This window comes from Electrona antarctica, assembly GCF_951216825.1.
Source record: "Electrona antarctica genome assembly, chromosome: 3".
NCBI lineage: Eukaryota > Metazoa > Chordata > Actinopteri > Myctophiformes > Myctophidae > Electrona > Electrona antarctica.
In genome coordinates, this window is record NC_136808.1 from 18900248 (window position 1) to 18915156 (window position 14909).

Below are 14909 nucleotides of genomic sequence, written 5' to 3' on the forward strand. Positions count from 1 at the left end.
CTCTTCACAATCCTTTCAAACAACAGTGGAATAACTGCTTATTTGCTCTGTCTGGCCTCAGCAGAGGGTGGGGTAATTGTAGTCCGTACCGAAGCCCACTGGATCTACTTTGCTGTTGAGGTCAGCCTCCGGCAAGAGCGGAAACAAACTTTCCTCTGGGTCTAAACTCAATCAGTGGGGGGAACAAGTGAACTTTCTTCTCTATTTTGTTTAATATTTTATTCTTTCATATTTCACAGTACATATTAAAGAACTAGTCTATACCAAAGTCCTGATATTTTCTTCCAAAAACTAAGATTCATACAGTAAAGTATCCTACACCTACAGTCTTATTTGATGTAAAATATAAATTAATCAACCATCATGCCATTATAATTGTGACGGTGTCGGTGAGTGAATGATATACTTAAAGCAGATAGTGATTAGACGATAGACTTATTGAGTTTAATAAGGTGAGCTATCTCAGGTGATCTGAAGTTGCCCACTTGACCCTCACTTGTGCTTTTACTGTCAGTTCTCAAACAAGGAGCTTCCCACTTGTGTACAATGGGCTTTGAGATACATTTTCTAGGGCGTTACCTTATCAGCAGTGATGTGTAAACCCTGCTGAAAGCTGCCATATTAAAAAGGCAGTGTGCACAATGGATCATTAAAGTCATTTAAACAGGTCCACAGCTGCCTTATACGGTCTGTGCAACAACTTGCGACAATATTTTTCCTTCTTTTTGCTATTGTATGTACTATGTATCATGGTATATTGACACTTTAATAAACATTTCTACTTCACTCTAAAGGTTAATATTACAATATCATCAACAGTAGCCTCAGGCATCACAGCCTGGGCAAATGAGCCAGGAAATCTGGTCTAGGAGTGGGAGTGAACCTTGAATTTCACTAACCAATAACAGAGAGTGCAGAGGGGCATATCGCTCCAAATTTGGTGACGTCAGTGTTCTCCACTGTGTCTGTGGATCACTATATCACTCAATATCAGGATGCAAATCTGGACGGCAAGGGCAGTGTCTGTAACATCAAGTGTATTTTTGTAGTCCCCTTCGGGCACTGACCTACTCGGGAACAATACAAGTCGGTTTGTTTATGCAATCAATACCCAGTGCGGTACTGGGTATTGTTACTGGGCACTACCATACCACTGATCGACTGAATATGGAGATACAGGATACCTGATGTCATCAAAAACTGCTGACGTAGTGTTTATGACGTAAACGAATTGGAGACAGATAGATGCAGACATTTTGTGCATTTCCCGGTAAAATAATGGGGTTCTATTGTGTAATGTACATGCTACCACAAATATTGGTGCAGGCTTGCAGCGGCACAAATGTGATACCAAAGCTCGGCTTGGCTTGGTCAATCAGGGAAAGCCATAATACGTCCCCGGGTGCCACTTTCTTATGCCCTTTACCGTCTGTATTTTGGCACAAAAAAGTGCCCTAATCCATTTCTACAGATATAGACATTCGACAAACATCGAAGTTTGTCGAATGTTCGATAAACATCATAATCTAGACGACCGGCGTAGTACGATATACAAATACCACAGTCATATTCAGGCAATATAATTATTTAACTTACAACACAACCATGGTGTATATAGTACCTTCATGCACATACCGTATACATTTTGATCTCACTGTACTATTTAAGAGATATCAAACATCTGCCAAAGCATAATTTTTGCTTTAATGATTTGGAGAAAAATAATGCTTCCCAGCAGAGGATTAAGAACAAACTAAAATAGAATGTAGAACTTTTTCATTCCTTTTTTCCCTTGCTTCAAAATACTGAAGAACAAAGTAAGACACATAATTGAGGGCAGTTTCTTCTCAGTCTCCCCGGTTAGAAAACACCAGCAGATGTCTCACTGTCTGAGTTCATTTGGTCAGGCAGGTGAGTGATGCAGAATGCCATGGCTTGGCACACCCAGACATGCCTCAGCTCTGTTTCAGTCTAATTGGCCTTCCCACACACTGCCTGCTTCAGATCAGAGCTGACAGAGTGTGTGTGTAACAGACGTACAGATTCATTCTCTAGTAGTATTCACGCAAAACACTTCAGGGTCTGTTTAGAGTTTCCCCGGAGGACTGCTTTAAGATGTGTTTAAATGTGCATGTGCTGGATTTGAGATTTGGCAGTGTTGGGCTGTTGGGCACTGTTCTTTTGCAAGTGGTGAACGACACTGATGGCAGATGTCATGATAACCTATTTTCATTCATTCAATTCATTCAAACCTTTATTCATACTCGGAAGGAACATAGGTTACCTCATTTACAGTGACGTAGCGTCAAGTGAACAATAACAATTTGATATAGCAGCTATGATGCTGTGTATATAACTAGTACTACATTGTCACGGTGAGGTTCTGATCCGCTGGCAATATGTAAGTTAGTTCCGTCCTGTAACAGATATCAAACAAATAATTAATAAATAATAAATAATTTGTCAGTTTCCTCTATAGCAGTGGTTCCCAAACTCTTTCATGTCAACGACCCCCAAATTGACACTCATTAGCCCGCGGACCCCCATTAGAAAATATACTCCAGGGACCCCCATAAGACAAGATTTTTATGTCTCTAGCAGTGACTCTCAACCATTTTAATTTCAAGGACCCCCAGTTTGACATGCATATTAGTCTACAGACCCCCATTTAATGGCATTTCTATCTCTGGGACCCCAATTTATATTGTAAAATAAATGTTAATTTAACTCTGAGAGTGTACAAATGGAACCAAAATACCAAATGGACCCGTTTACAGACTCATAAGGGTCCATTTGGTTCCAAACTATCATTTAGTTGGGGTAAATAGTGCATTTATATATAGCGCCTTTATCCAAGGCGCTTTACATAGATTGTGCATTACATTCACCCATTCACACACACATTCATACACCGATTGTGGCGGAAGCCATGCAAGGTACCAACCAGCACATCGGGAGCAATTTGGGGTTCAGTGTCTTGCCCAAGGACACTTCGACATGTAGACAGGAGGAGCTGGGATTCGAACCGCCGACCCATGGATCATTGGACGACCTGCTCTACCTCCTGAGCCACAGCCTCCCCTGGAACTCCCTCAGGGACCCCTGGGGGTCCCTGGACCCCACTTTGGGAACCACTGCTCTATAGGCTATGAACTGCATGTAAAAAACAAGGATTTCTCTTAGAAGGCTGAAGCTCACATTGAACAGTGGTTCTTAAAGTGGACCCCAGCCAGGGGTCTTTCAGGGTGTCCTCAGCAAAATGAGGAACAGTTTAATTTCACTATAATTTCACCAGCAAGACATTACCCAATGAGAGGTTAGGTTTCACTCTCCACACTCTTATTTCCCCATTTGTAGAATGCTGTACTAAATCTAATCGAACAACACAAATCTTCTGTTATGGGGGTCCTGGCACAAGATCTTGTCAAATGGGGTCCATGGCTTAATACATATCAATTTGGGGGTCCTTGACATGAAAATGTTTGAGAACTGCCTTAGAGACATGAGTTAGTGGTGGTGAGTCAAATCAAGAGGTGGTGAAATGTTAATACAGACAAAGTACAGTGTTCACCAAAGAGTATGGCCACAAGGAACTGAAAATCATCGAGTAAAAGTCTGGGCAAAAAGGAAAATGGAGTCATTATGAACAACAGTTATGGTATAATATAGAAGCACTGTTTGCTGAAGTCTGGACCACACTTAGCTGCCAAGAGTCCTTGAGATAGTTTCATGGCATTATAATCTGTGGAAAAGAAGAAGACAAACCTCTAATTTTGAAAATAATGTTAACACCAGAGTGGAGCTGGAAAATGTCTCTGTTTTGACAAATAAATCCTGGACTTATCTCATGAAGGAATCAAAGGGATGCTTTGACCCTTATGGTGGCAATTATTGTCTGTGGATGGGCTATACTATCCAGCAATACACCATGCTCTTTTGAAATAGCCAGACACTGTGTAGCCCCTTTTTCTGGTCTTAGCTTTTAATGTAACTGCAATCAACCACAACAAGATTTCTGAGGCCCGGCATTCATCCCTTAAAATCCCACCGAACGTGAGTAGTATTGGAATTCCGGAGAGCCATGCCAACCGTGAAGCCTCCCTGCCTCTCCAAGGCACTGCACGGAGGGGCAATTTTCTCCCGGCTGAACTTCCCAAAGCTGGCTCACCTGGAACCAATCTGTAACACAATCGAAGGGTCCTGACTTGAAAGCCCATTCCTTCCCTTTGATAGTCCCCTCTTGGTAGCCTGCGTGGCGCTGGAAACAGTCCTTTTGTAATCTGGAGATAGAAAAGAACCAGGGTTGCAGATGAGTATCCACCCATCAAAGTGTATTATGCAAATAACAGAGAAACAAAGCTCAGATATTGCCTGTGTTTTTTTTGTTTTTTTTTGTGAAGAGAGGAAAATTGGGCTGTTTTTTGGAAATCTAAACTAAAGCACTGTTATCATCCACAGTTTGTCTCTCACATATCTATTCATTCTTTCTTGATGCCAATAGGTAATGTGAGCATGTAATTCAGTGTCCATGTACGTCGCTCTTCGTACAGGTGTGTGGAGAGGACCAAAAAGAGCCCTTAATAAGGATGATGAGTGTTATTGAACAATTTCCTCTCCCCGGTAGCTAAAAAATGTACCCCAACAGTGCTCTGAGCACTTTCTCGATAGTCAAGGCAAGCAATTAAACTTTAATAGCTGTCCACTGAGGGCTCCTAGGGGATTTAGTCTTGAGTCAACATGCCAGACTCTATTTCCTTCCCCTCACTTCTTCCATTGCTCCTTACAGCGAGACTATTACAGGCCCCTTTGCGATGAAGAGAAGTGAGGAGAGAAAGAGAAAACACAAACAAATCAGAAATCTATTTGAATTTGATTCTAATTTAAATTAAATGATTTGGCATTATTTTATAAATGCTAGACAGTGCACAGGGAGATAATAATCATCAATATTACTTACATTAAACTATATTATTAGGGCTACTTATTTCATGAATCTTTGAATAAACAAAGAGGTAGGAGAATACCTCCCCACCAATAGTGCGGAGGTGCTGACTACGGGAGATAAACTTGGACAGAGAAGAGAGGTCGCACAGCTCGTAGTCACAATGCAAATATACTTTATTTTAGAAATTTACCAACGTTCCGACAAAAAAATCCTTCTGAGGATAGCATTTTTTGTCGTATGAGAGGGTATGACATGAATAGAAAACTTCAAAACGGTGTGCAGACTTATTCTTTCTTTTGCAGTTTGTTCTTTTTGTTCGAGGAGAACTGAAAGAGCTCTACACTGTGCACTAAACACTCAAACACCAACTTTATACACTTGATGCAGATCTAATATGTAGGCCATCACATTAAAAATGGCGCCGGTAGGCGTGACAGCCTACTGTGACGTCAGTGCATTCCCTATTGACCTATAGCTAAGGCCCTCCCCAAACTGCTATGGTCCAATCACAGCTAAGCATAACATGGTTTAAACAAACCTCTCCACCAATAGTTTTCCTATATGATAAAACATTGTTTTAAAAAAGAAATGTCACTCACATATTTATCCAGTGCATATGACAGGCCTTGTTGACGGATTTGGAAGAGATTTTAAAGGTCTGGTTCCAAAAATGAACCAGTATTTAATGTGCAAAATCCATGATATTTACATTGGAATGAATGAGCCTGGCTGGAAAGTGTCCAAGTGGGAGTGTCTAAGTGGAAGAGGGCGTGGCTTTAAGGTGAATTAGCCCAAGGTTAATTAAATAAGGTTAGGAAGCGAAGACTGTACGGTGGACTCCATGTTGCTCCCAGGAAGGAAAGAAACATGCCATGCGCAATGGGATATATATGCAGCCAACATTTCCGTGTTCAGCTTCCTTGGTCTCAATTGCGCATGTTTCTTTCCTTCCAGGGAGCAACATGGAGTCCACCATACGCAAATTAACAAATCAAAAAGTAGGAATTTAAAAAACTCCAAAAAGGTAGCACATCAAAAAATTAAATAAATGGTGCATAAGGGTTCCTTTTTGGTGTGTGCCAATAAAGAAATGGAAATGTGAGTACTTTGTCCGCCATTTATTTAATTTTTGGATGTGCTACCTTTTTGGAGTTTTTTTAAATTCCTACTTTTTGATGTATACTGGATTTGGGTTTGGCACTCCACTGAAAATCATTGCTGATGCGCAACCTCTTTTTCTCATTTACTTATTTAATTAACCTTGAATTCGCCTGGGATGTGCGTGCACCTCCTGACCACTTTAGGAATAGAAAACTCACATTTATAGAGATTGGGACAAAGGTGCACTCAATCCAGTCATCAGGGAGTGTCCTCAATCTAGCCAACACCCAAAGTGGGTAGGTTGCTATTGGCAAATGTATTATGAATAATACAACAATAGTAAAAACAAGAAATGATCACATAGTGATATTTGTCAGGTGAAAGAAGCGCTGGTTTCTTTATTTAGTAACGAACGCTCCTCTCAACCGGCCGGTCTCAATCATAACATTTGTTACATAACATTGGGTGTCTCTAAAGATTTCTGTTACCGGCTTCCTGTTACCTGTTTCCAACCAATAGAGCGTCGCAGCCCCGCCCCCTTTCATGACGCCGAGAGACCCGGAAAATAATTCCCTGTTTATTTTCCTCATAGACGTTTACGCTGCGGACAAAGCCAACTGGAGTTGTGACAAATCATGACAATAAACACAATGTTTTGGGCCAATCAAATAATTAGAAAGAAGAAGAAAAAGGCAGGTTACAATACTTTTTGTTTTGTTTTTCTTCTTACAAATGATTTGATTGGCATGTTGTCATGATTTGTCACAACTCGAGTTGGCTTTGTCCGCAGCGTAAACGTCTTTAAATAAATACTTTTTGAAAAGTCTATGAGGAAAATGAACGGTGAATTATTTTCCGGTCTCTCGGCGTCATGAAAGGGGGCGGGACTGCGACGTTCTATACATGACAGCAGCGTGTGTGGCAACCAATCAGGACTAGGTCCTCTGTATGACTCCTGTATGACTAGGTCTTCTACATTTCATGAGCTTTCACTAGTCAGGTTTCACCTGACAAAAACACATCAGATTGCAGCAAGTAAGTCAATGAATAACACGCAAAAAAACCTCAATATCTCAGTAAGGACATCAGTATCTTTACTACAAGATGTCCAGTTAGAGGTGCTAAATATGGGATAATGGACTTGGAAAGACAAACCACAATCCACTCTTTTCAAATACAACCAAAGAAGAGAAAATGTATTTGGGTGCATAAGACTTTGAATAGGTTATTTACTTACTCAAAGAATACATGTGATTTCACTTGACTGATTAGCTGAAATTGAATCACCAGCATGGGGATAACAAATGGATGTAAAGCATGAAATAAAAAGGATGTCTATTCAAATCTGTTCCTCTCCGAGTACAGACGGTTCAGTTCAGTTCAGATGTATCCAGAATTCCCTTTTAGTACATTGTGGATTTCCGCTCAGTTCTGTTATCCACCATGTGAGCAACATGGTGGATAACACAGTGTTTGACATATAGCACCCAGTACATATCACTCAGTGGTCACATAATGCACACAATAAATAATTCATGAGTTGGATTTTCTTAGAGACACATGGCCAACAGGCAACATGGACCATGAGCCTTCTCAGAATTAAGCCCAGACCAATTACTAGTTCAACGTACCATCTCTTTAAACCTCACATTGAACATCAAATTAACACATAATATACCCAAAAGGGCTTACAAGGAATTCTAGACTATTTAATAATAAATAGGATTTGGTATTAGACTGGTTACTGTTATTTTCTTAGTTAGTTATTTCTTAGTTAGTTATTTTCTTAGTTAGTTATTTCTTAGTTAGTTATTTTCTTAGTTAGTTATTTCTTAGTTAGTTATTTTCTTAGCATGTTACAGTTCAAAGTCCTAAAGAAACACATGGATATTAAAATACAATTATATTATTTATTGAAGAGTTAGGAGAATAGAAAATAAAAATAATAAGCTACAAAAGACTGAGAAAAAATATTGTAAATATTTAAATCATTTTCATAGCTTACCTCTTAATATATGTTTGTAAACATGAACCAGTTTCTCCCAAATATTATGCATACAATACATACAGTATAGGCTAATCTACAGTCTTATATGAGAGCAAAATGTTTTTGCTGTAATTAAATTAAATGTGGTAAATGTGGTTGACAAATAGATGATGAAGTTGAGTCACAACTTGTACAAATAGGGGTGACCCAATACCCAAATGGTTGCTATAAAATGCTATCATGCTATATAATGCTATATAATATGAGCACTATTTTTGCATGCATGTAAGTAAATGACATGCATGCTGTCATGCTATGTCGTAATATTCTATGGTATTATTAAGTGAATAGTAAAATTCCAACATTAGAAACATACCCAGAGGACAGTTTCATAATGACCATCAAATTCATTAGGCTACTGGCCGGAGTGTTATTACAGCTATTTTAAATACACAACCATGCAATTGTCAAATTAGACTTGGACCATTGAAGATGGTGCTAAAAATTGTGCTGCGTTAGGAATTAGGACTTGGGTACAATGTGACAATGTAGTACAGTATATGAGAGCCCCATTATTCAGGGTGCATGTCCTCAGGCAGCACAGCACACGCCACTTCCAACTTCCACTTCCAACTTCCCCTTCCTCTCTCCTCTCAGGCAAATGCCTTTAGGTCAGCGGATGTCATAATACACTAAAGCAAATCGATTCTTCCTGCTTTGTCTTTAGTTGTCTCCATGTTAATCTGATTAATTGGCCAAAATTGTTTATTTGCAGTTTGGGAGTTTTCAGCCTGCATATCAGAGCAAAGTATGTACAGGGTTAAGGAACAACAGCTCTTCTGTCGAGAAACCTTGACGCTGCCTAGGATAGTGGTTCTCAAAGTGGTCCTTAATTGAGCCTATATAGCAGTTCTACATACTCAGTGCGAACTTTCTACTAACTACAGTAAAATCCTAACTCTGAGAGTTTTATGAAGACTGTGGATTTTACTGTGTGTACATGACATTATTGGATACACTTGGTTTGAGATGTACGCATCCGTGTACACAAATGTTGATGTTCGGAATCTATTAGGGAACGAATAACAATAATTGAATATTTGTAATAAGCAGAGACTGGTCTTGCAACCTGGTCTTGATAATGGCCTCCAGTGTTTGTAAATAGACTGTAAAACCCTGAGTGTTCATTTAACCACATGCTCCCCAGCATCTGTTGAGATCGAGCTTCACTATTTTGACGTACAACAATGTAAACCGATAAAGGGTTACTGTAAACCGTCTAGACCTGGCTCTGTACTTGGACTGTACTTTGGAATCTCCAAAATAGCCAATCTGCAAGTGTATACAAGTGAATTTCTGTGTAACGTGCCCCCCCCATAATAATGGACGCTGGGGTTCAACTGCATGGTTAACTCATGAAATGGACCCTTACATGCACAATTTTACACTCAAGATTTCTCAGTGTAGTCGCAGAGCGACTCTCGTCTCTCTCCTTGTAAGATCTGACTCCCTCATGTTTGACTTGCACGACCCCAGTCTTCAGTAAACAACACATGCAGCTGTAATTGGAATCACTTGGTCATCCCTGGAGGCAGGATGAACAGGGCTTTGTTGGCAGCATGGCAGCACTTGCACATCCTGACATGTGTCCAAGGTGGACGGAACCACAGGAAACATAGGAATGTTCCACATCTACAAAATGTATTATATGCAGTTGGGTAATATCTCAGGAAATACTGATTAAAATGTTTCATCAGTCAATCCTTCGTTCACCACTTCAATAAGTGCATGCTAACCCCTCATAATAGTTACAGTAAGTTTTGAGTGTTTTTTATTATTTTTTTATTTTTTTCAATTTATCTGTTTCTTTTTTGTATGTTTTGCATATGTAGCCTATAGTACATTTGTATCCACTTAAATGCATCATTTTTAAAAAAATTGCCAATTAGGCAGCACACAGGCTTCTGTGTGCGGCCTAGAGGGCATGTGCACACTCCTGTTCAAGCTACGTGCGTGCGTGTGTGTGTGTGTGTGTGTGTGTGTGTGTGTGTGTGTGTGTGTGTGTGTGTGTGTGTGTGTGTGTGTGTGTGTGTGGTTGTGTAGTGAAATGGGGAGGGGTCGGTGATTGTGGAAATGGTGATGTAATTTGCATCGCAGCGAAATGTTGAGCAATAGAAATATTTGTACAGTAAATATGGCAGTTGCAGGGATGCAATGTAGTGCATTAGAATTCCTGTGGCATGCAGATTTCTTTCTGCATGGAGAGATGTGTGCTAACGGAGTGGTAGGAGAAGCCGAACGGTAGAAGGATAATAAAAAGTTATAGTCAAGTTTTTAATCGAACAATCCCTTCAGAAGGAAAGATTATGAGAACATACACAAAATGAAAAGTTAAGATGACAAATACTGTAGGCTATCAGAAACAAAACTTAAGATCTCTTGGATAACCACAGAGAGGCATGTTGTTTTGTTAGAATTGGCAAAAGTTACCAAGGCAGCCTGTTCTAAATTATATGTATTTTATTTTTAATTCTGCTTTATATTTACAGAGACAGTGTGCAGAGGCAGGAAAGGCATGCCTCAGGTGAGATTCAAACCCAGGCAGGCCAGCTGTGGTAAGGACTTCAGACTACTCTACTCACCAGGACTTCAGACTACTCTACTCACCAGGACTTCAGACTACTCTACTCACCAGGCCAGCTGTGGTAAGGACTTCAGACTACTCTACTCACCAGGACTTCAGACTACTCTACTCACCAGGCCAGCTGTGGTAAGGACTTCAGACTACTCTACTCACCAGGCCAGCTGTGGTAAGGACTTCAGACTACTCTACTCTAGCCTGGCTAATAAGCCAGACCGAATCAGCCGTTGGCAAAAAATAAATTGCCTGCCGGCGGATTACGGTCTGGAGAGGCTCAATTGTACGCCCATTTCCTACACCAGAGAACTGGTGTGGCCAATCGGGACACGGTATGCAATATGGGCAGGCTTTGGTACAGTGACGTTCAATGCTTGAGACCTTTGACTGACAGTAGCTCTGACCAATTGCGTCAAAGAGAAAATGTTTGAACCCGCCCCCCAGGAAACAAGATCCATACACAGCATCTCCAGACTCAAATACCACACGACAGTGTGATTTGAGTCTGGCTTATTAGCCAGGCTAGGAAAGGCATGCCTCAGGTGAGATTCAAACCCAGGCAGGCCAGCTGTGGTAAGGACTTCAGACTACTCTACTCACCAGGTAAGGACTTCAGACTACTCTACTCACCAGGTAAGGACTTCAGACTACTCTACTCACCAGGCCAGCTGTGGTAAGGACTTCAGACTACTCTACTCACCAGGCCAGCTGTGGTAAGGACTTCAGACTACTCTACTCACCAGGCCAGCTGTGGTAAGGACTTCAGACTACTCTACTCACCAGGCCAGCTGTGGTAAGGACTTCAGACTACTCTACTCACCAGGCCAGCTGTGGTAAGGACTTCAGACTACTCTACTCACCAGGCCAGCTGTGGTAAGGACTTCAGACTACTCTACTCACCAGGGAACCCCCAATTCCCAGGACAACTTGTAGGCCTATTAACGCCTACAACTATTTGTGTTTACGCAATGTTTGTGTAAACACAAACATTGCGTAAACACAAACATTGAAGACGAAGCTGAGTACGCAAATTCTGATTGGCCGGAATGAGATGATGTATGATGATGTATGATGATAAGCGCGCCCCTGGTGGCAATGTTTTGACACCATTCGTTTTACATCATCATTACATCACCTAATCATAGCTATACCGAATTCCCTCCTCGATGTTGTAAGGTGATAAGAAAGAGCGCCCCTCACTTCACACAGGTGTGAATCTTTTAACTTATGAATCAACAGTGACAAATGCTACGTGGAGACTGAGAAACACATTATCCATGCATATCCATAGAAGCTCATATTCATGTACTATATTGTGAAAGTACTATGTGCTATAGATCCAATAAATGGCCCTAGATCAAATGAGATGTCATTAGATAGTACAAAATCATGTTTCTGTATTTTGAACTTGATGACATAACAGATGTGTATGCCTAAGTTAATATAACTAACTTTCAATTTCAACTGTCTCTGCATGTCTATTAAATGTGGATCTTTTCAAAGCTAGATTTTATAAATAAAAAATATACACCAATGCGCATGCACACACGCACGCACGCACGCACACAAAGGCACACACACACGGGATGGATGGAAGGAAAGAGGAAGGAAGGATTAAAGAAAAGGAAAGACAGACATAGACAGACAGACAGACACATAAATGTAGCCAAAAATATCAATAATTCATCCTTTTATGCGATTCCGGCTGCCCAACCCAAGCAAATGTATGAGCTGTGAAAAGGGACATCTGACCACTTTTAAGCAAGTGTCCTCTCAAATTGAATCAAGAACATGACTCTTATTAGGCCCTTTTTTGAAAGGACTCCTTTCTTGTAGCTTCCAGGACATTCCTACGTATTAGAAGCCAATGAGTGTCCCTCTGTTTCCCCTGTGTGACTGTGATGACCTCAGCCAGAGAGGTCAGTCCTGTTGAGATACCTGCAGTGCTGGACAAAGTACTCAGCCTCAGTACTTGAGTCAATGTATAGAGATATAGACACTCCTGGTCATATTACTCACATTTGTACTTATGAGTTAAAGTACTGAGTACTAGGGATATCCCTATATTTAGGCATATTTCACCTTCGAACATGTTTGAAAGTGAAATATCCTGTTTACATGCTGTAAAAAGTACGTAAGTATAAAAAAATACAAATTACTGTACTTAAAAAGTACACATTTTTAATATCAATGCACTGTATTAGAATTTAAACATTAGATTACATACCCACAAATTAAGGTGAGACATGGTAGGTGAATAGAGAAAAAAATAACTAATAGCTATCACAATGAAACTTCTCCAGTTGATTACTTATATTAAAACTAAGATTTTTTGTATTACAAGTTTTCTGAAATGATATGTTTAAATATGCAGATTAGGCATTATATGCGCTAATTTGCATACATTTCGGGACGATAAATCTGAAGATCGGATAAAGCCAGGTTCAAAATGATTGTTTCATTTTGTTGACATATTAGAGACAAAGAAAATTACAGAAGGGATTTTAGATATCTCTAATTATCACTCCACAAATCAGAAAATAGTGTCAACAGGCATAAAAAAACCCAATTTTCGGTTTTTAGGTATAAAATGTGATGTAAATCAGGCTGTGAATGATATATCAACAAACCCATCTGTAAATATCTGCAGAATATAGTTATGAATAAGACTGGAAAGTTTGGTGTATGTGAGTGCAACTGAAGTGGAGATTCTTTGTCCCAGGTATGAGGAAAACTCATTTTGAGTAAACGGCCTTTAAAGAATTGTATTGTAAAATTCCAAAACGTTTTATTTGAAGCCACTATTTTGAGACAAAATATCTCATCCAAATCTTGGCAACAACATATAATGCCATATATCATTGGAAAGGTCTGGACCTCGAGCTGACTGTGGTTTGATCCAAATATGGTCACTTCCTTTGTACCAACAACCAATCATGAAAATTGAGAGGGTGGATTTTCACCCAGCAAAACGAGCTGTCATTGGCTAAAATAAACTACTAAAATAAACATCTAAATCTGTGTTTTGAATGTTTATTTTGCTTTAGTTTGGAAGAAAACATGTTTAGGAAGCAAAATAGCAACAAAAAAAAAAGTGTTGCGATACATCTTCATATTTGGTCCTCACTAATGCTCAAAGATGGCACGATTTCCATCTACTCGCTCTGTATCTCTGTGTGTTACGCCGTAGTCTGAAAACTCGCCTCTTCAGACTTCATTTTAGCCCGTAGAACTTGCACTATATCCTTGACGACCTTACAGGGCTATATGCAAACGCTAAATGTATGTAATTTAGATAGCATTTTAAGTAGACATATCACTCTAGTGTATACTCACAGGTTAATTATACAGATATTCTACTGAGACGAATGTTATATGTTCTTAGCTTGATTATGATCCTATCCTATTATGACTATTTATATGTATTTGATGTATTACCGTGTGTTGTTCTTGCTTTCTGTAAATCACTCTGGATTAAGAGTGTCTGCTATAAATGCCTAAATTGTAATTGTAGATTGTCAGAGGTGGGCTATGGACATTCACAAACCTGCCTACCATGACATCATTTATGGGGATTCCAAGATAATAGAACCTACAGCATTTCTCTTCCTAGAAGGTTAGCATGCAGAAATAAAAGTCTTCTTCTTGCATAAATAAAAACCTGCCTACTGATAGGCATGTTTCTGAACTGTACACAGCCCTCCTCTGAGACACAAAGGTGCCATCTTAATAATGAGCATTAGCGAGGGCCAAGTTTTGGTTGAAAATGGGTGACGTGGTTAATTCATAATTCATAGAAATGTAGATGAGTCAAAAGTACAACATTTGTCTTTGAAATGTAGTGGCGAGAAAGTCATAAGTATCCAAAGCTACAAATACTCAATACAATAAAGGTACAGTACTGCCCAGCCCTCTAGGCAGGATCGTTGAAATGAAATAAGCAAAGAAGAAGTGATTGCCCTCCATATCTGTAGTCTAGCCTCGCTCCAGGCTGTATTATTTACAACTAAAATTAAATGGTAAATGGTGCATTTATATAGCACCTTTATCCAAGGCGCTTTACATAGATTGTGCATTACATTCACCCATTCACACACACATTCATACACCGATGGCAGCGGAAACCATGCAAGGCACCAACCAGCACATCAGGAGCAATTAGGGGTTCAGTGTCTTGCTCAAGGACACTTCGACACTAACTCTGGGGGAGCCCGGGTTCGAACTGGCAACCTTGCGAT

General features: G+C 39.9%; 1 protein-coding gene across 1 annotated transcript in view; it reads right to left on the bottom strand.

Moving 5' to 3' along the window:
- The window catches only part of LOC306920383 (uncharacterized protein), a 54379-nt gene that overhangs the window by 12683 nt on the left and 26787 nt on the right, over positions 1-14909 (bottom strand). The window contains exon 2 of the mRNA XM_079497126.1: positions 4169-4280. Within this exon, the coding sequence (XP_079353252.1) occupies positions 4169-4280 (112 nt within the window). The remainder of the gene's footprint in view (positions 1-4168; positions 4281-14909) is intronic.